Here is a 27376-nt window from a genome sequence, read left to right as displayed (position 1 = left end):
GTTTGCCTGAGGTGACCTGAAATGGCTGCTGAGTCTGAGCTGGGGGCCTCAGGGGTTTGCTCATCAAGGAGCCTACAAGTGAGTGGGTGGGTGCAGGTGCAGAGGGACCCTTGGGACCAGGTGGTGCCCTTGCCACACCCACCTGGTTGGCAGGGCCAGGGAAGAGCAGGGCAGGCCAGGAGAGGGAGGAAGGAAGGGATGGAGAAGGGCTGGAGTAGAGTGCACCTGGGAACTGGCACGGAGGGGACTGGGCCAAGCAAGCAGCGCCCCTCCATCAGAGGAGAGACAGGGAGCCCTTCGGGTGGGATCCCTACTGCCTTCTGGATTTTACGGATCTAAAAAGGCCATGTGTTGACGATCGTGTGTGTGTGTGTGTGTGTGTGTGTGTGTTTGTGTGTATGTGTGTGCGTGTGCATGTGTCTGCATATGTGTGTGTGTGTGTGCTGCTTGTTTTGGGAGAGGGGGAAGTAAGCTCCTCTGGGTTCATCTGGGGGTGGGGCTCAGCCTGCGGTAACTCAAGAAATGCCTTCTGTGGCAAAGTCCTCTAGGTCGTCGGTGGAGATGATGCCCAGGCCTGGAGCTTCTGCACCCTCCTCTTCTGGGCTCTGGGGAGGCCCATGGGGGCGCTGGCCTGCAGAGTGCGGGGTGCAGTCACCATGAGGCCCTGAGGCCAGCTGTAGTCCAGACTCGTGGACACTCTGGGGCCTGGCACGGGCCGTGGAGGCACGAGGGCCTTGCCTGAGGAAGGTGGGTGCGGAGAGCTGAGAGGAGCAGCGCAGTGGCATCAAGGCCGTCACAGGCACTGGCTGGAAGCCGGGGTACAGCACATAGGGAGCGGCCAGGGCATCTGGTGGGGTCGGCTCTGGGGAGGCCCCCTCGGAGGACGGGATGGAGACCTTGACGTACTTGCCCGTCTCTGGGTCATAGAAGGTCTTGATTTTCACCTGGAGTGGCAAGTCGAAGACAAAGTACTCCCCGGACTGCGGATCCTGGAGGACCTTCTGGGTGGCGGGGTAGGCAGGCAGGGGTGTGAGGGACTGGGGGCCTCCGGGCTGCCTCCCGACAGGCTCCGAGAAGCCGGACACGGAGTGGCGGTGCACGGGAGGGGGCAGGGAACGGACCACAGGGAAACTGTGTCGGAGCCTCTCTCTGGGGCACAGTGGCCTTTGCTGTGTCTGCTCCAAGTCCTCTGGGCAGGGTTTTCCCTCTTGTGACTCGCCGTGCTTCTCCTGAGCCTGGTCGGTCTTCCTCCTCTTACTTGCCAGCTTCTTTGCCCGCCGCAGGGCTTTCTCTGTTTTGGGTGGGACTGCAGGTGGCTTGCTTGCTGCCCTCTCTAGCTGTGCAGGAAGCTCAAGTCTCCCAGGGGTGCCTGCTGGGTTGGTAGCCACATCCAGCAATGAACCTCTTGGAGAGAGGGTTCGGAGGTCTTCTGCCGACAGCTCAAGTAGGGGGTCAGAGCCACCCTCCCACACGAGGGCGTGGGTCAGGTCCTCCCTCCTGGTGACCCTGGCAGGACTGGAGCTGGCCCAGGGGCTGGCTTGAGGAGGCTCCTCGGGCAGCAGCTCTGGTCCTCCAGGGGCCTGGGAAGCCTCCTCCCACATGCTGCTGGCAGCAGGGGAGCAGGCACTGCTCTCCCCCGGGGAGCTGGGGTTAGGGGAATTTGCCATTTCACCGGGGACCAGTCTTCTGCCAGGGGGCCCTGCTCTGGGTGTGGACAAAAAGTGACTCTTGAAACCTGGTGTCTGCTCTTCCCAACAGGTTTCAGGCTGCCATGGGGGTGACTGGTCTTCTGTGTCGCCCTCGGGTAAAGTGATGGTGGGAATGTGCCGTGGGGCTGCTGGCTTCCCTGAGTCTGCAGAGCTGCTCTTGCAATTGCTTGCCATGAGGCCATGTGCAGCATCTGGTGGTGGCTTCACCCTGTCCCCCTCTCCCACCAGAGGCATAGATGGGAAATTCCCCTTTGGGGCTGGCTGAGAGGCCTCCATCCTGGCCATGCTGGACCCCTGCCTGGGGTCCTCCATGACCTCGTTGGCCATGCACTTCACACGTGTGCTCAGCGTGTTAGTGGGTGTCGATGTACCAAGAATGTCCTGGTTTTCGGGGGCACAGAAACCAGGATCCTCACCCCATTCTGGCCTTGGCAATTCCTCCTCTTTGTGGCCACTGCTGAGGGAGTCCTCCGAGGACATGGTCCTCAGGAGAGGCAGCATGATAGGTTTAATTACAGGGGTGGCTCTGAGGGTGTTGTCTTTAATGGTAAACAGTATGTGCCTGTTTGAAGCAGAAGATGGTGAGGGAGTAAGGTCTTTGGCCTGTGAAAAGGTCCTACTCTTATTTTCCCCAATCCGAGAGCCTCTGAAATTAGCTTCCTCTGCCGATGCCTTCCTGGTTCTTCCTCCAGGCACACTTTCCCCTTCTCTTTGCAATGCTTCCCCCTGGCTGCCGTCTTCCAGGCGTGCGTGCCCATTGCTTAAGGCGCAGTACTGCGGCTCATCCTTCCCCACCACGTTCTCCTTCTCATCCTTCTGACTGTCACCTGCAATCACATCCTTCCTCCTGTCTTCCCGCTGGTTCTCAGTAAACCACGTCTTCTGCTGATCATCAAATGAGGCAAAGGATTGATCTGAAGAGCTGGTGCTGAATTTGGCCTTACCCTTGAGGCTTGGCATAAAATCGGATTGGCTGTCACTGTAAAACACATCTTCCTCCTCAGGAGAGAGGGGCCCTGGGGATAATTTCTGGTTCAAGTGTGTGTTCTGAAGTCCTGCCTCCCTCTCAGGTTCTGTCTCTTGGGACACAGATCTGGAGAGCTCATTCTCTAGCTGGTGAGTCTTCGTTTTCTCTGTAGCCCTTCCAGGCTCAGGATCCCTACTGCAAAGCCTGAGGGATAGGTGCTTCCTGGGGCGGTGTTCCCTGGAGTCTGGACACCAGCCGGATCTGGCAGGACCCATCTCCAACTCGCCTTCCACCTCGTCATTCTCATAACTGCTCCTCTCAGCAGCCTCCCCGTTAACATAGAAGGGAACTTTGGTGATAGTCGAAGCTGCGCTAAGAGTTAGATAGCTGTCTGCAGAGGGCTCACTGGGGTCAGCTGTAGGGACCTTCTGGGGATTGATGTGTGATGCAGTGGGGTCATCAGCAGGTCTCTCCTTAGAAAGCTCGTTTGGAGGGCTTTCCTCAAGCCCATTGGGTAGGATGACACCGTTGCTCACAGGTTCTTGCTTTCCATCAACCTTACCTCTAGTTTTCTCATCAAGCCCTTTCAAGAGAGGTGAGGAACTGTATGTGCTCTTAACACGCTTCCGCACGTCCTTGAGGTTAAACAGCAGGCTAGGGGCTTTGGACTTGTAGCTGTCTCGAGACTGACATTCACTGGGCTCCTTCTCTTGGTATCCGTTTAGCTGTCCCGGGGGTGATGGGGTTTGCTCTGCCGGCTGGCTCTCTGCTGAATCCAGGGTGTGCTTGCTGGGTATGATGGGGGTCAGGAGCTTACTGATGTTAAAGGGGGGATCATAATGTTCATTGGGTTCCACAGGCAGGTCAAGAGCATCATTTTCTGGAAACTGTCCCTGGGGGTTGTGTTTTGTATACAAAGGTGGGCCTCTCCTTTTGGTCTGTGTCTTTTCTTCCGAGGTATCTTGTAGACTTTCTTTCCCTTTTTTGCCGGTCTTTGGCTTCCTCCATGGGGGCTGGGCTGGCTTCTCTTGAGAATCAGGCTGTGAGCTGGGAGCTTTTCCTTCCACAGCAAATACCTGGGATCCTGGATCCCTGCACCCCCAGGGTACGGATGTGGACAGAGCCCCTGCTGTGAGTCTGTTCTCTTCCTGACTGCGGCAGGCCTGAACCTGGCAGGGAGAGACTGTGCACTCAGGAGGACGGGGTTCACTTAGCAAGGTCGTGTCCCCATAGTGCTTGGGAGCTTTGCTTTCTGGGACGGTTCCAGCCACGTCCTTTCTCTCCAGCAGCTTTGGTTGGTGGGCATTCCATGACTCAAAAGCACTATTTTCACTGTGCAGAAAGGTGCCTTTGCCTCTCCCAGGCTCACCCGTAGCTGGCTTGTGGTGTGGAGAGGGGAATTTTGACTCAGATGAGGTGGCCGTGTCGTCGGCTGCCGGGAGGAAGCTGCTGGAGCTGTGACAGGCCATTTCTGGGTTCTTGGAGGACTCCTGTTCTCCGTGTTTCCTGCCTGGCTGGTGGCTGTTCTGATGGGTGTTGGAAACTTCAGCGGGCACCCTCCTGACTGTCAGAAATGCAGAATCAAAGCAGAAATTGACACTGCTTTCTGGAAGAGGAGCGAATTTGGGGGGATTTTTCAGAGCCGGAGGCTTGCTGGTAGTGGGCCTGCTCTCACAACGTTGGCTCTCGGTCCTGTCGAAAGATTTAATTAGTGTTGATACTTTGGAGACTGGCTTGTTGCTGCTCCTTAGGCCGGAAACTGGCACCTCCAGTCTCCTCTGGACTGGCGTTGGTGGGGGGCTGGTTTTGGGGTACTTTTCCTCTCCCTGAACGTACTTGGGTAGCTGTCGGAAGGTGGCTGCCCAGCCTGAATGTTCCGTGCCCTGTGATGGTAACTGGCTCCAAATGCCACTTTTCCTCTGGGTGTGGCTCACTGTTCTCTGGTGAAAAGTCCCAAATACCTGTCGGGTGATATCTGGGGACACGGCCAGATAGGAGTCATGGAAGGATGTATCCTCTGAGATGCACAAGCTCCGGAATGCCCGGTCTGTGAGGCTGCTCACTTCCCTGTCTGCATCATCCAACACGCTGCCGATGCTGGAGGAGTCACTGAACCCGTCTGTGCACTTCTTGTTTCCCTGCATCATCTGTCGGCTCCAAGAAAGCTGTCCTCGTCAGCCGGCAGGTGTCTCTGGTGATGATTCTGGCAAGTTTAGGTGTTTCCCTCTTCCCACAAAACTGGAGCTTCTCATTCACAGATGCAATTGCAAAGTGGGGAATTTTTGTTTTTTTCTCTGCAAAAGAAAAAGATGCAGGGTGTGAACAGGGTATACAGCTCTACGCAAGAATATGTGCTGGTCCAGGTGGAAAATGGTGCCTGTGAGGGTTAATTTTATGTGTCAACTTGGCTAGCTTGCTATACGTCTAGACTGTAGACCAGTCTAGCTGTTTCTGTGAAGGTATTTTTAAGATGTGATTAACACTAAAATCAGTAGACTTTAAGTAAAGCAGTTTATCTTCTATAAGTCAGGTGGTCCTCATTTAATTAGTTGAAGGCTCTAAGAGTAAAAAGCCTGAGTTCACAAGCAACACAAACAAAAATAGACAAGTGGGATTACATCAAGTCAAAAGCTTCTGCAGAGCAAGGGAAACAATTACAAAAATGAAAAAGTATTCTACAGAATGGAAGAAAATGTTTTCAAACTGCATATCTGATAAAGGCTCCAGGAGATTGGGAGTAGCATCCCGGGATAGGCTCAAAGCCGCTGGGCTGTCAGTAATGTTTGTCTTTCATCCTGGAAGCCGGGCTTCATTGGGGTCTGTTGTTTCCATGTCTTGACCACAGCACTCTGGTAAGTTAGCAATGCTGATTCATCGGCTGATTGACTTGTTTCTGTGAAAGACAGAACTAAGCTGGAGAAAGGATGGGACCTGAGTTCTAGTGGACTGAATGAGCTTATGAGGAGCTAATGACCTGCTCTGGGAAGGCCTCTCTGCACATGCTCTTCAGTCCTACCTTGAAAGGCAGGCTGCTGGCTCCCTGGAAAGTACACGCTCATGACAGCATATGCTTTTTAGAAGGCTGCATACAAGGGGAGAGCATCAGCCCGCGTGATGAGTAGGGGAGACTCTGAGGGCTGGCCAAGCTCACGCCTTCCCCAGTAGAAGACACACGCTCGGTCTTCAGACTCCCATGCAGTTAGCATGGCCAGAGGACATGGCTGTGATCACAGGGATGGAAGCAGCCAGCAGTCTGTGAAAGTTCCTGCCTCTCTAATCAAAGGAGCAATTCCTGTTGTCTCTGCTCTGTCAGTGCTCTTCTTCCTGCCTTGAATGCAGACAAGAAGCCAGAAACTGCTTGATTTCTTTGCTGGGGCTGCTGTAACAAACGATGGCTTAAACATTGAAAATGTATTGCCACACAGTTCTGGAGGCTGGAAGTCCAAAATCGAGGTGTCACAGGGTTGGTTCCTTTTGAGGGCTGTAAGGAAGAATTGATCCTAGCATTTCTCGTTGGCTTTAGGACACACGTCTTCTCCCTGTGTCTTCACATCATCTTCCCTCTATGCTTGTCTCTCTGTCCACAGTTTTCCTTTTTCAAACTTTTAAAAATTTTCTAATTATTAAAAAAATGTTTTTCATTCTGTCACCCAGGCTGGAGTGTAGTGGTGTAATCATAACTTACTGCAGCCTCGACATTTTGGACTCAAGTGATCTTCCTGCCTCGGCCTACCAAGCAGCTGGGACTACAGGTACACTACACCCTACCTGGCTAATTTTTCTATTTTTTGTTTAAATGGGGTTTCACCATGTTGCTCTGGCTTGTCTTGAACTCCCAGGCTCAAGTAATTGGCCCATCTTGGCCTCCCAAAGTGTTGGGATTACAGTCATAAGCCACTGCGCCCTGCCCAAATTTTCCCTTTTCATAAGGACACCAGTCATACTGGATTAGGGCCCACCTTAATAACCTTGTCTTAACTAAGTACAATACATCTGTAACAGCCTTATTTCCAAAAGGTCATACTCTGAGGTAATGAGAGTTATGATTTTTTTTAGGGGGGCCATGATTCAACCGTAACATTGAATTCACTTTGCAGCCCTGAGAGACAAGCAATGGCCACTGAAGGCCAACCTGCAGAGGATGGCAGGGTGGACAGGTGAGGAGCCCAGGTCCTGGCCAGCACTGCTAAGCTGTGAGCCCATGGCAGCACCATCCCACATGAATTTATGTTATTGAGGCTGGTGTGGGGTTTGATGGAACCTGAGTGGCATTGACCACTATGAGTCAGGTTTTCTGTACCCTGAGATCCTATCAAAACAGTCCGGAGTCTCCTGATGTCCTAAATGCTGGGATTCTGATCTTGGCAATGGCTGAACTCAGTAATATTGGGGGTTTCTACACTTTGAATGAAAATAAGATAGTTTACATTAAGATGAAAATAGGTTAGTTGGAGACCTAAATTTAGAAGCTTAGATAGAGTCAACCAAGCCTCTAACCAATTAAACACACCCTCGTATTAGTAGGTATTTGCTATTTGGTTTTTGAATACTCAGCTTGCATCCTCTGAGAAAAAGCACTTGATACTTTGTGGGAAATTTCCTCACCCCTTGGTTTTCAGTCTTTGTGGGGCTGAAAGTCAAGGTGCCTGCAGAGGCTCCCCAGGGCCAATAGCAGGTGTGAGACCGAGGACAAGCCCATGGATTGTAGCAGTTCTCCTGGAGCCACACAAGGATGGAAGCATGCTCAGGCTTCCTTGCTGGTGGTAGAGCTTTCACTATGCTTAAGGACATACCTGACCCCTGACGTTTCCTAGCCTGGAACTTTAGCTGTCACCTTGAGTCTACAAGACCTCCATTTTTCTTTTAATACATATGCATTTCTACCTCATTTGTTCAGTTTCTGCTTCTGTTGCTTGTGGTTGAAGAACCCTACCTGATCCTGGGTTTACATCCTCATTCCAAACAGTGGTGAAGGATGTTCATGGATTTTTCAGAGCATTCAGAAAATAACTACATTGCTTCTGCCTCAAGGAAAAGAGAGACTCCCTTCCCACCTTGCTAGCTTTATTCAGATAATTTCTTCAATTCTGATTTGATATACCTGGGGTCAGACTGGACAGTCAGAAACTTGACCTCATTCTCCCCCCACCCCCAGCCCCCATTGTACCTTTCAGCATAATGGCCAAAAACAAAAGGTGTTTCTAGATGCCTGCTCTTGGATTAGTTCCATACCTGTTACAGTACTGGAAGCTGCAGGTGCCTGCTGTGCTGAGTTTCAGGATGTGTAGTTTTAAAACATCTTTTTATGCTTATATTTGGTGTCATCACTGCCCATCTAGAAAGAAGAAAAATAATTTCAGTGGAACCCAACTGACCAAAGGGCCAAGCACAAGTTCAGTGGAAAAAGTATCTTTTATTTTATTTTTTTGAGACAAGGTCTTGCTCTATTGCCCAGGCTGGAGTGCAGTGATGTAATTTTGGCCCATTGCAACTTCTACCTCCTGGGTTCAAGCAATTCTTGTGCCTCAGCCACCCAAGTAACTGGGATTACAGGTGTGCAACACCATGCCCAGCTAAGTTTTGTATTTTTAGTAGAGACAGGGTTTCACCATATTGGCCAGGCTGGCCTTGAACTCCTGACCTCAAGTGATCTTCCTGCCTTGGCCTCCCAAAGTTCTGGGATTACAGGAGTGAACCATCACACCTGACCCAAAGTATCTTTAAATGACAGTTATACAACAATGTAATTGGCCTTCAAAAATGAAAAAGAATCCATACTTGAGCTCAACAAAATTCCAAAAATAGGCATATTTGACCATAAGGTCAATTTATATCCCTCCTAATATCCATTAATTTGTCCATGGTCCAAGACATTTTTAGAAACCTGTTTTAAGCTTTTCAGTTTTCTAATATGATTGACCCAGTTGTGAATTATTTTTTGCTAATAAAATCTGACCTAAGGCCCTCTTCCCACTGAACTGATAAGTTGGGTTTTGCAGCAAAGAGAACTGGAGCAGTGAAAGTCAAGTCCACTCAGCAAGTGGCAGCATAGTGTTGGATTCATTGTTGGCAGAAGGCTTGAGACTTCTGACAGCTAAAAGAACCAAAAAGCTGCCCAGGAGGATTTTCAGAATGCTCAGAATGAAGAGTGAACTAATTAAAATAAATCCACTCTGCACATTTTAAATGCGGACCTTTGGGGTTTCCATAAGACCTTTCCCAGCTTGTAGCTCCTGGATATTAATCTAGTTCAAGGTAGTTTATTAATAATATTAATAATCATAATAGCTTGAATTTGTGGCATCTATTTCTTTGGAGAATCACAGAGGTGCTCTGTGTCTACCACCATACGGCAAGGCCCTATCCCTGACTTCCCAGGCTGGCTTAGATGGGCCTCCTTCATGTTCCCAAAGCATACTGGGTTTACCTTTTCCAAAGCTCAGCCGTGTTGTCACTTCATACATCATGACCCATATGTTTCAGGAACTGATGATCGCTGCTTTCTCTCCTCAACTAGAAAGGAAGTTCCTTGAACCAAGGAAGGGAGTCTTGTATACCTTTGTATACTGAGCTCAATAAATAGAAGCTAAATCACTGTTTGTGGTAATGCTCTGAATTGGGTTATCTTTATTCTGATTTTTTTTTTTTCCTGGAGGGCAAACTGAGGCACAGAAAAGAAGGGAAAAGATAATATGAACTTTGTTGAGAAAGACTCCTGGTCTTGGGTCTTATGGTCTTCCAAAAAATTCAGATCGATCCATTTGCATCTCTAAATAATAAGGCCACTCCCCTGCCTGAAGCTCCACTGAGATCTGACTTAGGGATGAGGATGAAACCCATCTGGTGTCACACACTGGTGAGATGGAGGTGCAGAACGACATAGTGGCATTTATTTTGTGAATGGTTAGGACACCCCTCACCCTGTGCTTAGGCTTTCCCCCTAGGCAGTTGCCTCATGGACTCACTGACATTGCTGCTGGAATGAATTTTCCAGATGCCAGTGGAAAAACTCTCTTGCTCACCACTTTGAACCATTTGAAGGAAGCCACTCTGAACTGGCGAAAATTCTTGCTGGTAGAGCACTTTGCCAGTGAAAGGGTGTGTTCCCTTCAGGCAGCATGATGGAGGATACAGTGCACATAGCAGGGCCATGTTCTAAACAAGGTCTTGGAACCTCGTCATGAATGCATAGAAATAAACATCAATATTTAATCATGACCTGGTCAATTCCTATTTATGTCTGTGGCCTTCAAAGACTGTTCTCTTAAATGCTTCTTATCTCCCCCCTCCATTATTTCCTTACCTGTCTCACTCGGCCTTTAGTGTCTGGCCCCCACTCCTCCCTGATGGATCTTCTGATGGCACTTTTGCTCCTCATCTGACTGAACTTCTAGACTGCAATCTAGCCTAATGGCCACCGTCTACTTGAGATACTCTCTCACTTTGACTCTTTCCTTCTCCCCTCCCTGTCTGGATGTTTAGTCTCTTCCTCTCCTTGACTGCTGGATTTCCTCTGCTCCCAGTCCTGGAGCCTCTTCTCTCCTCACTGTACAGTCTACATGCGGTGATTGTCCCCACACCATGGTCCCTGCAAGCATCCACACACTGAGGCTGCGTCCAGGCCAGGCCATTTGCCCGGCTGCAGTCCACGCCTCTGCCCACCCACCAGGCAGCTGGGTGCCCCTGTATCACAGCCCTTCCAACCCACACTTTTAAAGCAGAGTCCATGAGCCTTCTGCAAGCCCACTTTCTCCCTGGGGACCTCAGAAACCTGATGTCACTTTTGATTTCCTCCTCCTGTGCCTTCACCTATGACATCCATTTCCTAGTCCCATGAGTTTCATTTCCGAAGGTCTCTTCCTTACACACCAGTCTCCATCTCCACAGTCACTGTGTGGACCAAGCTGCTGTCTCAAATCCCTCGGCCACTGCAGCAGCCCATTCCACCAAGAGGCAGCTTTCAACACTCAAACTTGTTCATATCAACCTCTTGCTTAGAATCCCTTGATGGCTTTCCAGTTTTAAGGAATGAAGATCAATCTCCTTAACTCAGATCCTCTCTTTCCATCCACACCTTGTGCCATCTTCCCCCTCATGCTTGGCTTTCCAACCACCCTGGTCTTTTTCCAGTTTTATGCCATCCTACTTCCTGCCTCAGGGCTTCTACACATGGTGTTCCCTCTGCCTGGACTTTTTTACTTCCATCCTTTCATCATTACCGGGTTAACTCCAACATGTGCTTCAGAGCCCAGTTCACATGTCCCTTTGATGATGCAGCTTCCTCAGGCTATTCCAAGTCTGCTCATTACACCCCTTTATCATAGGCTATACCCATTATTTTGCAGCACTTACCATAATTATAATTAAGCATTTAACTGGGTGATTTGTTGTTTAATGTTTGTCCCTCCTGCTAGCCTGAGTGCTTATTGGTGGCGGGGTCCACGTTTGTGTTTCTTTTTCATGTAGCACAGTGTACAGTGCAAGCAATATCTGTTAAATAAATGAGAAAACCCTTCCACTTGTCATGATATTACTCACACTGTTGACAGGCTTAGGAGGACTTACTTTATTGACAGTCAATTATAATCCAATAATCGCAGAATTATCACAAATTTCAAATTAGTGAATTTGAATCCAAGTGGATTTTATTTACTTTTTGATTCCACATCCCTCAAATATGTAAAATTCCCCCATGGTAAGAAATGGAAACAGGTGGACAGGATTGTTCTTGGAGACTATTGACAGGCTGGCTCTGGGGAAGGCATCCCTCAGCAGCGTGGCATGTACTGTTTATGTCCGGATTGCATTTCTATCAGGGGGAGATGAAAAGAGACTTCATCGTGACTTTGCCATTTTCCAGTTGGTCTCTCACACTGCTCTCAGTGCTCTAAGTTGGGGAGTGGTTTTGATGCCTTCTGGAGGGCCAGCGTCCAGCAAACTTCCACGTAATGTTGAGTATATTACCCGGGGCTCTGTTTACAGCCACAGTGTGAATGGTCATTAAGTGATGCGTTATCTAAATTACAGGGTCAGCGGATGAAATGCTGGCTTTGCCCTCTACCTCCAGGCAACTGTGCAGGACTCAACAGCACTTCCTCCACCGACCCAGGCCAAACTTGCATCAGGTGGAGGAGGTTCTGCAAAACACCAGAGCACACTAGGGGAAACAGGATCCCCCGGCAGGAATTTAAAAATGGACTCTCCAGTTTATCCCCTGGAGAAGAGCAAAGGGTCTTCCATGCCCACTGTGAATATGCGCACGGGTGAACTGGTGGTGCCCTGCAGCCTTGGAGCCCCAAGAATTACACTTAAGGATGTGTATTTTCTTCTCCTTATTGTAGGGTCATCTTTTTGAATCAGAATACTTCAAACAAACTCAATTTGAGCATGTATCCTCATGAATCAGCTTTTCTGTGAGATGAGCACTGAAATACCCTTTGCACAGTCATTGCTAAATTCTAACTCTTCCAAAATGTTTTCTCACATGATGCTTTTTTTCCATGCCACGCCTCATGATGCTTTTATTATTGACTGGGATGTGCTGCTTTTTGCGGATACAATTCTCTCTCCCTCCTAATCCTTTACAAATGCCTATGCATGACCTTCAAGTCCCTGTTGGCAGGGGAGCTCTGCCTGCTCCCACACCCTCCTTCCTCCAGGCCTGTGGTGCCCTGTGCCAGGGAGGGGCAGGGCCCATGTGTCCTGGACCGGATTCCTCAAGTAGTAGTCCCTGTGCCTGGAACATCTCTCCCTGTCCTCGGCCGCAACTGCTGACAACTTCCTCCTCTGTTCTGTTCCTCGTAGAATCTTTTCTTCCCTTTTTATCACTTACATTGCTTTATTCTTCCTGCACTGACTTTGAGATCTCTCCCACTAGACTTTGAGATCCTTGATGTGAGGTCCCTGACTTGGTTCATCTTTTACCTACAGCGTGCCTGGTGCACCCTGGTCACTGGGAAATGTTTTCAGCTCTGGTTGCTGAGTGCACATCTTGGACCCTGGGATCTGATGACAGAGGTTTACTGTGGTGTGCAGAGGGACAGAGGTCCATGTTCCCCTTGTCTTCCTCAGGGCTTCTGGCTGGCAGCCAACCCAGGCCTGAGAAGGTCATGCAGTCCACCTTCTGCTGATCTACCCTGGACCCTCATGTGTCCCAGGTTGTAAGGACAGGAAGTGTAAGGAGAGAAGACTCACAACTCCTACATGCCAAGCCCTATTGCAGGTGTCCCCCACATAACTGAGGAGCGTGTCAGGTCCACAGGACCAGAGCCCCATTTGGTGATGCTGGAGGGCCCAGCTTAGGACCACAATCACCCATGAGGTGAGACAAACAGCCCTCAGAGGGAGGACCCGGATATTCCGTGTCTCACAGCTGGTGACGGAGTGGGCTTGGGGCCAGGTCTTGGTGGTCCTGGGGACACTGCACAGAGGGAACAGTTGGTGGTCTGGCATGGCCAGGCTGCTAGATTGAGCAAATTAAAAATACAGGACACCCAGTGAAATGTGAATTTCAAATAAACAATAAATACTTTTTTAGTGTAAGTGTATCCCATGCAATATGTGGGATACATTCATACTAACAAAATTATTCATTATCTGAAATTCAAATTCCACTGGATGACTTCATCATCATCATCATCATCATCATCATCATCATCATCATCTGGCTACATGAGGGTCTCACCAACTTTTAGCACTCAAAGTGGATCACAAATCAGAGGAAGCCAATGCGGTGAGTCAATACTGCGATGACACAGTGACGGTCATGGCTCAAGTGTATGCATCACCCTGTAGTTCATGACACACTTCAGCATCGTGATCTTGTTTGATTCCCATGACTCCTCTGAGGCAGGTTGAGTGGGCCTTGTTGTCACCATCTTCTAGGTTGAGAAACAAAGGCACAGAGAGGTGCAGGATGTTGCTAAGTGCCACAGAGCATGTAAAGACAGGGAAGAACTGGAGATGAGAGTCAGCCTGGGCTCACCACCTTACCACCTTCTGCTTTCTCCAGGATGAAACCCTGAACCTCTGGCCTGTGGACTCAGGCTCCCATAGGCATGTCCTGGGAGGTGGTGCCAGCCCCACTCTTGGCTCATGGGAGAATTGGTGGCTCTGGGTGAGAAAACGAGGGTTTCATTTCACTTTTATGATATGTCCTAAGGATCTTCTTGGCTGAGTTCTCCCAGACATCCACAGAAGTGAAACTTTTGATTCAGCCTGTAAACATGAGTCCTTCCTGTTTGGGGAGGGCTCTGGTGCTGCGGGAGGCTCAGGCAGCTGGACTCTGCAGAGCTGGGGGCTCCCCTGCAGGCCCAAGGTGCACCCTTGAGCTACTGAAGATATGTTCCATTTTCCTCCTCATCCCTGCCCATCTTTCCACAGGAAGCCATTGGGGTTTGCTTCGTTGCTAGGTTTGACCACTTGCCGGTAGTGTGGTTTCTGAGCCCAAGATCTTCGGGTGAATTTAATTACCTTAATTGAATGTGCTTTCACTTCTTAGAGAAGGGGAAACAGGAAGACAGTGGAGATGGCAGGGGTTGGCTTTATCACACCCAGAAGGCTCTAACAAATTGGAATTGATTCCTCTTGCTCTTTTTTCTGGGTTGGTTTTCTGAGCCATCGACTCAGGCATGTCTGAGGAGCAGTTCAGTGGAGTGAAGTGTGACAGCTCCTCCCTGTCTATGCACAGCCTGGAGCCCTGCTCACAGATGGTCCTCTACCCGCAGATGCACAGCACACACAGCCTCCGCCACCCCATGCCACAGGGTGCCTTGCTCTGAACCTGCAACTTGCTGGTCAGTTTTGGGCCAAGCTCTTGACCTTTCTGTGCAATTCTAACAGCCCTCTTGCTTTAGAGGGGAATGTCCTTGTCTATGGTCTATGCTTTATGAGGAGAATGTCTTAGCTTGAACTAAAATATCATAGGCTGGGAGGCTTAAAATAGACATTTGCTCCTCACAGTTCTGGAGGCTGGAAAGTCCAAGATCGAGGCACTGGCAGACCTGGTTTCTGGTGAGGGCCCTCTTCTTGGATTGTAAATGGACATTTTCTTGTTGTATTCTCATACGTCAGGGAGAGAGAGTGAGCGTACACATGTATAAGCAAGCCCTCTTGTGTCTCTTCTTATAAGGGCACTGATCCCATCACAAGGGACCCCACCCTCATGACCTAATTACTTCCCATAGGCCCTACCTCTTAACACCATTCCACTGGGGTAATCTCAGTGAATTTTGAAGCACACACATTCAGCCCATAGCAGCCAACAATGAAATGGCAAAATTTACTTCCTCAGTCGAGGTCCTTCAGGTGAGGGCAGCAGACACGTGTTGAGTGTCTGTGAAGCAGTAGGTTGACCCCTGCACCTGCCTGTGCTCACTTATTCCTTGATAACACTCCGCATGATAGGCTCCCCTCATCATCTTACAACTGGTGAAACTGAGCTGTAACTGGCTGGTCAATCATTGGTCCCCTGTTTAAAGCCTGGGAGTGCTGGGTGGGGCCTCACCCAGTCCTCAGCCTCAGTGCCCTGCTGTCTGGTTCCAGGATGATGCCTCCTCAGCTCCTCCCATGTGGTACTTGCTGTGTCTTTGTAACCCCTTGTGACTTTTGGAAATCAGAAATTATAAGTTCATTTAGACTCCTAGAAGAAAGCGTAGGATCTCATAAGCATGACTTGAAGCTCATTTTTGTATTGATCCATTCAACAACTACTCATTGAACACCTGCTTCATGTCACCTGTTTTGGTGCTGGAGATATAGCCATGTGCAGGGCTGACCTGGGCCCTCTCCTTGTGGAATTGGATGGATCCTGGGAGGTTATTGCTTTGTAAAAGCGCAATTACCTCTGATTGCCTTAGATTGACTTCCACTGGGCAGTGCCTCTTACGAGTGTAAAGCAGAGATTTGATTTGCATAAGGGTCATTGTACATCTGGCCTGGCCATTTTGCCTCCACTAGCCTGATGTTTGGCACATGGGAGAGGGGTGTCAGCCTGCAGCCTGACCTGGCTTGACTGGACCCAAACTCAGGTTGTAGACTGGGAAAGCCAAAGGCTCTCAAACTGACTCTGATGCCACTGTGCCCTGGGAGATAACAAGTTTGGCTTTGTCCAGCCCCAGGAACATGATGTGGTTGGGTGCCATGATGGCAGTGTTGGCCTGGCGGGAATCTGAATCTTCTACAACCACATTACACGTGCCGGGGCCTCTAAATCCTGTAGCAGGTAGAAGTCAAGTATGCCCCAGGGGTTGTGGTTGAAGAAACCAGCTTGCCTGGGCTTGCCAGACCCACAGAACTGGATGTGAACATGGGTAGCAGGGGCTGCTGCCCTCTGGGGACAGACTGGAGGAGAGATGCTTTCTCTGTGAGCTCAGCCCAGCCTGAAGTTGACTTCTGGCTTGGGTAGCCAGTCTTCCGCGCCTGGGTCATTCCCCGGAAGCTTCCACATGCTGCTCAGACCCAGGGCTGTGCCTGCAGTTAGAAGCCAGGGAACCAGGCACAGGGAAGGCTGGGTTTGATCTAACCCAGGACGTGAGGGTGCCCAACACCTGGTATCACAGACCCAGGGAAGAACCCTATGGCAGGAGAAACAAGAAGTCACAGGAGAAAAGAAGACAGGAGGAGAATCGGGCTGGGTTCAAGCAGTCTCCCACAACCTGTCCCCTCCTGGTTCCTGTTCCCTGATGACCAGGGCAGGCCAAGCAATTCTTAATAACCAGCTCTCTGGGGCAAAAAGCACTGGATTTGTAGCACTGACTGATTTCTTGCTGCTCCCCTGACATCCCAAGCAGAGTTGGGACGAGGTGTGCTCAGTGGGCCTTGCGGGGTGCAGGGGGCTCTGGTGTGCCTCTGAATCCCAGCAGGCTCTGGAACTTGTGCTGCTTAGACTTAGGTAGAGTCTCACTCCACAAAGGCTAACCTGCGAGCTGTCAGCAGCACCTCTTTGCGAAGTTTCTGACCACTTCTGGAGGTGGAGCATTATGGAGGATCACTCCTTAGAGCTCCTGGTGGCCAGATGGGCTAGACTCAGCCAGACACAGTTGCTGGACAGTCCCTTCCACCAGGAAGGAGCTCAGGCCTGGCACTGCCAGCTGCTCCATGACACTCTCTCATGTGTTCTCTGCAGGCCTCAAGGGGCCCAGCCTCAGCAGCCAGATGCTCCCTGCGCAAAAGACCCTTGGCTTCTCCTGGTGAGCTCAGAGGTGCTTTATAGGAGCAGCCATGCCAGCATCACAGGTAAAAGTAGGAGCAGGAAAGATCTGGAAGGGAGAATGTTTGATCACAAACAACTCTGTTCACCCCGTCTTCCTCTCCCAGGGCTAGGTGAGTGCCAGTCCTGCTCTACTGCCCAGGAGCAGTTGCCTGAGGGGCAGAGATTTTGGGAGAAAGCAGGGTCAGCCTGGCAGCCATGGTTCTGCTGCTCATCCTTCTGACCCTTGCACCTCTTTGTTGTAACCAATCCAAACTGCAGGGCCACCCTGACTGCCAGGCCAGCCAGGGCAGCTGCTGGAGGATGGACACACGGCTCCTTCAGGAGCACAGGGGCCATGCAAATGGTGGGTCCCCCTGGGATCTGGGCACAGGTCCTAGTGCTGCTCTGTGCCCTTTAGCCATGGTTGCTGAGTACAACTATGCTCAAGGGACACGGCATGTGAGAGCCTTTCTCATCTGCAAGTGGACCCCATGCCATGTACCTGGCACAGGGGCTCCCAATAGACTTTCTAAGGCCCCATATCACTGGCGCTGCCTAGGTCTCTGGGCAAAATCACCCCTGGTTGAGAATCGCTGTTAGAGAATCAGGGAGGGAGCACCAGCCCAGCACCAGGCTCTTCCAGCCTTCACTTATTCATGTATTCACTTGCTCTTCCCCTTCACATTTCCTAGGAACATCTTGCCCTGGATTCTGGAAATGGCAGGACCTGACATGAGAATCATCAAATAGGCAGTACCGGCAGTGGGAAGAGCGGAGATCCAGCTCTAAAGTGCTGTTGTCATGGGTGTCACTTAACTGCTACACCTGGAAAAAAGGGATAATAAAAACCAGCCCAACAGTGCCTGCCCCTGGGACTGACCACTCCCAAGGTTGCTCCCCATGCTGGACACAGGAATTTTCATGAAATCGATCCCTGTGGCAGGTACTGCTTGAGAGTCTCCCCATGTTGGAGTCAGCCAACCCACCAGGTCCTGGGTCCCCACCACAGCAGGGAGGATGCCTGGACTAGAAGGAGGTTCAGAAATCCCTGACCATTGCAGCCCCGCACCTCACCTGCCAGGTCACCGGGGAGCAAGTGAATGGCAGGCACATCCTCCTCTCCGTGTCTCCACAGAGCAGAGGTTTCTCCTCTACATGTAGTAAGAAACATATTTACATCATGGCACAGAACATGCCTGGAGACATATGTATCAAGGAAAACTGGACGAAGCAAAGCTTACCCTTCGTGTATGTACTGCTCCATCCTAATCTAATCTGTTCTATTCTTTCATCAAAAAAACCTCTTCACAACTTAGTAAGTGATTTCAGGACTCATTAATGACTTATGATTTACAGTGATTAAAAAAACTCTCTGAGACCAGAAATTTTAGGCATCCCTAATTAGACCCAACTTATGGGTGCCCTGTTTCTGGTAATGCTAGATTTTCATCTGGATGGAGAATTGGAGACCTAAGGCCCAAACTCAGTGACTGATCAGATTCACTTGGGTAGAGGAGGATACCCCCACTCCCTGGTGGCAAGTCCATGGGCTGGGCCTTGCCTTTCTGCTCTAGGTTGTGTTTCCAGTCTCCACACAGTGCCTATGCCTAGTATGGGGCCATTTATTTGCTAAACAAGTGAGTGAATGAGTAGATGAGAGAAATTTCTTTTATCCACTGAGTGGGGACTGAGTACCTGGTATAAAGGTACTTTATAACCTAGTATTATTAATTAATATTTATTATTTAATTAGTATTCACAACGGCCTCATTACACAGGAGTTACTCTTGTTCTTTACAGAGGAGAAACGTGTGTAGTGCAGAATTTAATACTGGTGGTGTGGGGCTGGAACCTGGGGCTGCCAGAGAAGTGGTCCCTTTCACCTGTCTTTAGAGAGCCTCCTGTAGCAGCTTCTTGAATGCCAGCTACAGGTTAAGAGTCTCTGGTCAGCACCACACTGTGCCTTTGGGGACCCACCTGCCCCTGGCTACCTTGTAGCCTCCATACTCCTGGTTCTTACCCACAGGTCTCCTTAGAGCTCATCTTGAGATAGGATGACCATAGGATGTCCTTCTATACCCCATCACACCTGGGATTCCATAGCATGGGGTGGAATTATTCCATATGGAAATATTCCATAGCAAAGAACTGGAAACCCTGCCCTGGCCCTTACTTACTGGGGCATACAGCTCTCCAGTTAAAAGCTTCAGAATCAGACAGCTTTTGGACTTGCCACTTAACTTGTGTGAGCCTCAGTCTCGCTTTGGTGACCTTGGGGCAAATGGAAAGGCAGATCCAGCAGCCTGATGCTTGTGGAAACCCATTATGGATCAGGAAGTGGGTGGTGAAGGGACAACTGTAACCTACGACAAGATTCCACCTTGGAGAGCCTTGTCTAGACAGAAGCCCACTTGAGGGCTCCTGGAGGAAGAGGCATTTGTTTTTGTTGGGATTGGGGTATCCCCTCAGGAACCATCCTCTCTCCAGCCCCTGGGAAGGGAGCCAGGCACTATGGGGAAGAGAACCCCCTGAAAGCAGTCCTGGAGAGTGCCAGGCTTGGTAGAGAGATGAGGTTCAGGCAGAACTTCTGAGAACCATGGGAGGGCAGGGTTTCTACAGAGTCCATCGCATCGTCTACAGACCAGGTCCTCCATATGTAAACTGGTGCCATGAGACTGCATGACACAGCCTGAGAAGCAGAGCTGGAAGAGCTGTCACCAAGCGTTAGCACCCTGGCAATCCCAGGCACCCATCCTGTTCATGGAACTCCTGCCACCTGTCCCTCACTCTATCTCCATGGCCTCACTCAATGGGTGCAACAACTGGCAAATTGAGTAGGACTGATGCCAAAGGAATTTTAGGTGGAGAAATTGAAGGTCAGAGAAGTTGAGGAAGGAGCTTAAGGTCACACAGCCAGAGAGCAGCAGAGCCAGGATTCAGGGCCAGGTCTCTGCAGAATGCATCGAGGCAGAGAGTCAAGAGATGAGATGGTCTTCCATCTGCCACAGGTTTGTGCAGGGTGAGGAGTGGGTAGCAACCTCTCTCCTAGCAAATTCTCACCTATCTCTCTCTGAGCCTGGTCCCACCAGGGAGCATTTGCTTTAGTAAAGCTAGAGAAGGCATGTGTAGGACTTGGCTCTCCTGCAGAGGTCATCTTCCCTGCCCTGGAAACCACGAAGCTGTGTGCATCTGGGATAAGGAGAAGGGGGCCTCACACAGAGCACCCCTGGGAATTCCTAAACCTCTCACATAGGTCTGAAGCTGTGCCTGACCTTCTCCTCATGTCTCTGCTGGAGGCTGGGAAGTAGCTGGTAGATGACCGCTGTTCTTTCTCCAACCAGCACAGCAGGGTTGAGGCGGCTCGGCCAGGAGAAGGAAAGGGGAGAACAGGCTCCCGCAGTGCAGTGTAAGGAGCTGACCAATACCCAACTGCTTCATGGAATTCCTCACGGCAAGGAAAGCCATTCAGATGTGGCCAGCCTGGTTCTCCTTTTCAAATTTAAAGCTGAAAGATGCTCCTCTAACAATCATGTTTATTTCAACCTATGGCTGTGTTTATGTGAAAAACTTGGCTCCTTGGAGCATCTCCTGTTGTGTCTGAGAACAGTGCCAGCCCCTTGCCCCACTTTCCCTTCTTAAGGAAGCATCCTCACACTTTTCAAAATGCCCTGGGGGCTGGCTTAACAGACAGCTCTTAGTCCTGCTCAGGACTCAGGAGATCTGCTGGTCCTGAGACCACACCTGGAGAAAGCTGATCTGAGTCTTGAGCGATGGGTTTCCCCTGCTTCAGGGAGGTTGTACTAACAAGTCATAGTCTCTTGGGCCACTCGGGTCTGATGCTTGTCAATGGCTGTGGTTTGTGCTGTGTCTGCCCTTGTACTGAGCCTGGCTCAGAGGTGGGAATATTACTGTCCCACTCAGGCTTGATCTTCCACCCACCCCACATGCTGAAGATGCTCAGATCCATGACCTCTTCCGCACAAGAGGGGAGGTGATCACCATGCATGGTCACCGTGGGGCTAGGGTCGGTCCTGGGTGGTGCCAGCTGCTCTCCCACTGAGTTGTGAGCATGAACTAGCTGAACTCTGAGGCATAGGACTTTCTCCTTGGTGACCTCTGGAAAGTATAGGCCCAAGTTAGAGTTTAAGTGGGAGGAAAAAAATCTCCAAATAGGACAGTGGAGTGAGGAGAGCAGTTCTTGTATTTCTACCACATGCTGAGAACTTTTCATTCATTTGCTCAGTTAATGCTCGCAGGACTGTTTGATGTGGGAGGTGTTATTATTCTTATTTTACACAGGAGAAAGCTGAGGTCTAGGGGCCTTGCTGAGAAGTGTCAGGGCTGACCTGTGAACCCAGATTTGCCTGTCCTGTGGCCCCTTCAGAGCCACAGGCTTCCCAGCACAGTGTGGAATCCCTGCGGCACCCTGGGCAACTTCCTGAAGTCCTGAGGAGCTGGGGTGAAGCCTGTGTGCCTCTCTAGGCATGCTCGACTTTCCTAAGGGAGGTTTTGACTCTTTGGTGATGGGACAGCCCCCTTTCTAGAGAATCTGTTGGGTGGTGATGGGAGCTCTAGGTATCAGGAAGCAATGAGGACAAGACATGGGCATTGCATTCAGATCTCAAGCCCCTCATTCACTGTGCATCCTTAGGCAAGTCACTTAACCTCTCCAAGCCTCGGCGCCTGCCTCCATGAGGGGGCTCACAAGACCTACTGTGCTGGATGGTTGAGAATAAGACCAGACACTCCAAAGTTGTGCACACAGGAGGTCCACAGCCAATGATTTCCACAGGGGAAATGGTGGGCAAACTGAGGGCAAGAAATGGCTCGCATCTAGTGGGTGCAGCCCAGGGGGCCTGAGCTGTCACCCCTTGACCTCTTCAGTCTTTGGGCTTATCTGCTTCTGAGGGTGGCAGACACGGCCAGGTGAGAGGATGAGCTGGTGGTGCTACTGTGGCCTGGCAGCCCGGGACGGGGCAAGCCGAGGGCAGTTCCAATGTGACCTGGCATGACCTGGCCCTCGCAGGCAGGCTCAGTGCTGCCAGGTCTGGAACCACCCTTCCAACACAGTGGGGAGTAGGGAGAGAGCCTCAGAAACTGCTTCAGAGGCTTCTCAAGCAAATTGGAGAGGCTCCCCTTCCCCCTGCCCTCCACAAGCTTCAGGTGAAGGCTTTGAGATGGGAGATATCCTAGATTAAATCCTTCCCTCCAGCCAGCCTTGCAGCCGCTCAGCAGCTCAAGCCCACCTGGGAAGGGCGTTTGTAGTGAAAGAAGGGACCAACTGAGGCAAGGGAAGACAGCCCAGAGTGGGGGGGAAGCAAAGGAGCCCCTGGGATTGGTCAAGCAGAGAATGGAGGATGTAAGGAAGCCCTGCCTATCTGCCACGTGTCATGGCCCAGAAGAACGTCCCTTTCCCCTTCATCTAAGACAGGGAGGTGTCTAAGTCTGGGGAGGAAGCTATTCATGGTTGACTGGTTGTTGGGATTTTCTTTCTGTCAGACTCCCTGCAGGCCGTCTGACTTGGGCTTGGAAGGGAATGCACTTTGCACTGAGCTGACTTCAGTCTTTCCCCTGAGAACCCAGGTCTGCTGAGAATCTGCTCTGCCTCCCCTCGACATCAGGAGGCTGTGGATTGATCACACTGTGTTCTTCCCACAGGCAGCCCATTCCAGGTTCCAGAGTGATACCGATGAGTTACACTGGGGGTGACACATTTGAGCATCAGCATGTGCTCTACATGCTCCATGTATAGGTCCTGATAGGCCTCCACTGATCCCTTGTCCTTCCCGCTCTGTCCCATCCGCCAGCTCATGCCATGCAATCCTTGGAAACTAAGTTGAAATGAGGGGGGTGTCAGATTTTTCCAATTAACTAAATGAAGCATATGATTGAGTTAAGGACTATGGACTATGGACTGGCTGGATTTTGTGAAATGACGTTTAAACTCTCAAATGGAAATAAAACCAAAATCCACTCCAGCCTCAGTGGGCCCTGTTGGGGAGCAGCAGCCCTGTGTGCCCCTGTAGCATGGCCTTCTCTCAAAGCCCTTTGCTTCCCTCCAGTAACCCAGGGCATATGGAGTAAAATCCCGAGAGCCAATGAGGAAGTACCGGTGCCACCAGTAGGCTTGGGTTCCTGAGATTTCTGGCAGAGACTGGATGAATAGGGCTATTTCAAGACATGAGGCTTCCCCTCTTCAGTAAGGGTCTCCAGGGCTTCCTTAGGGTCAGGAAAAGACAAAGACACTTACTTCTGCCCTGGCAAAAAGGAATCAAGGTGGGAGGATACAAGGCCATCTTTGGCCTTCCTATCTATTCTCAACAGCTCTCTCTCCCCAGGTTCCAGGAGACCTGAGCCCCTCTGCTCCAGGACACAGCATTCTACCAGCCCCCTTCCTACCCATTGCACACAGCTGTTCCCTTCCCAATGAGCTTCTTCTCCCAAAGAGCAGACAAACTTGTTTCCATCCCAGAGACCCAGGGGTAGATGTGTGTTGGACTTGGGTCACCCGGGGAAGGCTATTTATAAATCACCCCGATAAGCACAATCTGCCCTGCTCAGCCCAGGCCACATGTACATGCTGTGTGTCTGGTGATTCTACTACTAAGCTAACCCTCCCAGCACCAGGACAGCAAACTGGACATTTCCTGTACCAGTCAGGCCTGAAAAGTGGGCCCTGGAAGGTGCAGGAGGCTCAGAAGCCAGCCAGCCACTGGTCCTGAAGGGTCTGGCTTGCAAGCTATTCTAACAGCAAGAACTTTCACTGCTTTTTTTTTTTTTTGTATTAAATTGACCCATCTCCAGAAGTGTTCTTGTAACACAGTGGTCAGCAAACTTTTTCTGTAAAGGGCCACATTGTAAGCATTTTCAATTTTGCAGGCCATATGGTCTCTGCTGATATAGTGTAGAAGCAGCCTTAGACAATATGCAAATCAATGAGTGTGGCTGTGTGTCAATAAAACTTTATTTACAAAACCAGGTGCTCAGACCACAGACCAGAGTTACCAGCCACTGCTGTAAAGGGAACTCAAATGCTAGAAAATGGGACCTCATTTACTACACACATAGGTTCCTATCTTATTGAGCTACCCAAAAGACCTACACAATGATTCTTCTTAAGGCTATCTAGCTTTCCACACACACTGACCACTGCCGTTCTCAATGATCAATTCTTCTCCACCAGAAAAAAAAAAAAGAGGTAATTTTAGACTCAGTCAAGCCTACCCTGTGGGAGTCTGGTGGGGGCCCTCCCAGGGTGTGTAAGAACTGGCAGCCTGTGGCATGCTTTGTTTTGGGGACACACATGCTCACAGAGCCCACAGGCCAGAACGTCTCAGTCACCAGTTTTCCTCTTTGTTACAGCTGGTGTGTCCCTGCCTGGCCCAGCACTGGGGGAGCCAAGAGAGCCAGCCTCCCTCAGCCCTGACTGCCGAAAACCTGGGACCATGGGGAGCCCCCCATTTGACAACGCAGTGGCCTGGGCACATCTGTGCTCTCACTCAGCCATGTGGGAGCAGAGATCCCTGACAGATGACACCTAAGGACAAAGTCACGCATGTACACGGTTCCCGGTACGTGGTCCCCAAGGCCCATCCAGCACACCAAGAACCTCAGCCCCAACACCAATGGGCTCTTGGCACACACATACCACCCTGCACAGCACCGTGGCACCAAACTACTTCCCCAGCACAGCACCCTGGCACCAAACTACTTCCCCAGCACAGCACTTTGGCACCAAACTACTTCCCCAGCACAGCATCGGCTCAGCGGGAACGTCCCTTCCGCCATGAGCTTGAGCCTCCCTGCCCACGCTAAGGAGCCAGACAAGTGTCTGGGCTGTACCTTCCGCTCTCTGCGTGTTCAGCTGCTCAGGCCTCCTCGGGAATGGGAGAGAACCCCGGCTCTGCCCAGCAGCCAAGACTTCTTTCCTCTTTAGCCAGGCTGCCCAAAGGTGATAGGAGAGTAGACTCAGGACCCAAGCCTCCTCTAGCTCACAAACCTACCCACCTGAGGAAGATCAGTGACCAGAAGCTGGCCAGACACGGGAAGTCCCCGAAGCTTACCTAAATAGAGACCCAGCCGGGGGAAACCAAATGGTGTTCTTGGTGGGGAAGAAGCAAACAGTCCGCACTGCAACACCCGCGTGGTGTCAAGTAACAGTCAGATTAAACAAACAGCCTCAGCTGCTATTTTTACATCCAGATCAGCCACGAGTAACAGATCACTTGGGGAGTGAGAAACTGCTTGCCGCTTAGCCGGACCCTAACCACGATTCCAACTTCAACCCAGAACGATTGCTAAAGCTATTCCAGCACCTAGAGTCAAATAAAAATATCCCAAGGTTGGAAGGAAAACATTTGTTTAGGGAAACATTAAAAACAGGAGAGTGTGTGCCTTGGAGCCAGCACCCGGAGCCCTGCTGATGTCCCGGGGCAGAAATAGCCCGTTTCATCATCGGCTCTGGACGACCGCCGCCCGCATTCCTCGAGTAAGGAGCCGTCCTCTGCTGTGCTTTTGGAGCAGAATAATATGCAGCTGGGGGAAGGCCAGGCTGGGTCTCAGGGTGAGAGTTACAGAAGGATATGAAATAATCGGGGAAGAGGCAAGGTAAGTGTCTACTTGGTGAGCTTGGCTACAGCAAGCCCAGTTGTTTGCAAAGTCCAAGCACCAGTGGACAAGTCCCGTTCTGCCAGGCAAGGGATCCCCTCTCCATCTCTGGGAAGGGCTGGCCTCCCCGCAACCTTGAGGTGGGCTCATGCCTGCCTTCCCGATGGCTGCTTTCTGTCTCGGCCTGGGGTCACCTGCTCCCCAAACTTCCCGCAGACTCCCCAACTTTTTCCACTGGCTTTTCTTTTGCATGTGCCATGCCAGCTCCCAGAGTGCCTTTCTTACTCTCCCAAGCTGGCTCCAGGATAGTCTGTTTGCTACTAGGATTTAATGCAAGAGTGTTTTTTTTTCCCCCGTTTCTTTCCAAGATTCTTTTTTATGCTTCCCTGCCTGTGGCCTGAGAAAGCGGAGATGACTGGCGCCCGCTGGGTGTCCAGCTCTGTGTAGCACTCAAAGCCTCTGCAAGTCTGCAGTGCGCTGTGTCTTTGGGTCTATTTGCAGACTGTCCCTTCTGCCCCTGTGGGCTCTTCAAGGGCAGCAACCTGTGTCCCAGCCCCAAGTTGGGGCCTGGCACCACCTCCAGCCTTGAACCGGCTGACAGCCAGGGTCATGGGGACCCAGGTTATGTACTTTTGTCTAAACCAAGTCAGAAAGAACAGCTCCTCCTTGCCCTGCAGACTAAGTTGTGAGATCCCAACCAGCAGGAGCATTCAGACCCGCCTCCTCCTGGGAGCCTCAAGACTTGCCTTTTGCCATGAGCACTTCAGAACCTCGCTGTGGGGATGACTGCTCGCTGCTCTGCACTCAGAGATGCTTTGAGGGAGGCCCAAAGTGAACCCCTCAATTTTACCCACTCACCTCCCTACCTCCCCTGTTTGCCAAAACAAACACATGCCAACAGGGCAGATAAAAACCATCAACTTGAGATGGGAGCCAACATTTAAAAAGTACACAGGATTTTGAGTGCTGGCTCCATTATTTCCTAGCCAGTTGACATGTCACATACTTACCCTTCCTGAAGCTCAGTTTCCCCATCTCTAAAGTGGAGAGAATGCCTGTGCTCTGTGGGCTTCAGGGTCAGAGGAGTTCCTGTACATGAATATGCTCGTCTATTGCAAAGCTTCCCAAAATGTTAGTCATTTATTTGTTATTTTTTCCCATGATTTTTGCTACACCTCAACCATCTGTATCAACATTTACTTACTATTTTCCTTTAAAGAAAATTTAAATTGACTTGCTTTTTGTCTTTAACAGAAGAAGTTTATGGAAAATGACAATACTTAATAGATCATGGATTTGATATATTTGTTAATTTCCCTTCCCCCATTACACATTGAAACAAATTTACAGTCAGTTCATATGTCATCTGATGTTAGAAAATGTTGCATTACTAAATCTCATTTTATGGAGGAGTTCGCTTCGGGGTGTGAGTAACATGAGCTGAAAGCTTCGGCAGGGCCCCTGGTCTTCCTAATTTGCTTTCCTCCCCTCCTCAGCACCTTCCTTCCCCAGCTTACGTTTCATTCTTCACAGGTGGAGAGCATGACCTCATGTCTTGTTTAGGATCCTAGGAACGGCAAGCTTTGCTCTGCAGCAGGAGCGAATGGTGTTTGCTTGAAGTGGCTGATTGAGGAAAGAGCACCGTGGGATGGCTGGGGAATGTTCCAGGGGCTGGGCAGTGGCGGGTAGCTTTGTTAATGACGTCAGCAGGAGGGGTCGGGAGAGAATAATAAAACACAGTTGACCCAGCAAGAGCCTGTCCTGGGAGCAGGCAGCCCTCAGAGCTTGGCTGGAGGCTCCATCCAGCAAGCCTGAGCATAGCTGACACCTGCAGAATCTGATTTCTCCTGGAAGTGCCCCCATCTGCCCCATGTAGTAGACCCCCATGTCTGTGTTGGTTAC

The 27376-nt window shown here is 50.6% G+C and overlaps 1 protein-coding gene across 5 annotated transcripts; it reads right to left on the bottom strand.

Moving 5' to 3' along the window:
• Positions 1-420: 420 nt before the first annotated feature.
• On the bottom strand, positions 421-27080 carry C9H10orf71 (chromosome 9 C10orf71 homolog). 5 transcript variants are annotated; one of them, XM_071069985.1, is made up of 4 exons: positions 24931-25082; positions 9980-16934; positions 7909-8011; positions 421-4970 (listed from the first exon to the last, which is right to left on the bottom strand). In XM_071069985.1, the coding sequence occupies exon 4, from the start codon at positions 4821-4823 to the stop codon at positions 516-518; it is 4308 nt and encodes a 1435-aa protein (XP_070926086.1). In that variant the 5' UTR covers positions 4824-4970; positions 7909-8011; positions 9980-16934; positions 24931-25082; the 3' UTR covers positions 421-515. The 5 variants fall into 5 exon arrangements, with proteins under 5 accessions (XP_070926086.1, XP_011747907.2, XP_011747905.2 ...); XM_011749605.3 differs by lacking the exons at positions 9980-16934; positions 24931-25082 and adding an exon at positions 26992-27080; XM_011749603.3 differs by lacking the exon at positions 9980-16934.
• Positions 27081-27376: the final 296 nt, after the last annotated feature.

The sequence above is a fragment of the Macaca nemestrina genome, chromosome 9 (genome assembly GCF_043159975.1).
Source record: "Macaca nemestrina isolate mMacNem1 chromosome 9, mMacNem.hap1, whole genome shotgun sequence".
NCBI lineage: Eukaryota > Metazoa > Chordata > Mammalia > Primates > Cercopithecidae > Macaca > Macaca nemestrina.
The sequence above is the reverse complement of the archived record's forward strand: the minus strand, read 5'-3'. Positions and strand labels throughout refer to the sequence as shown.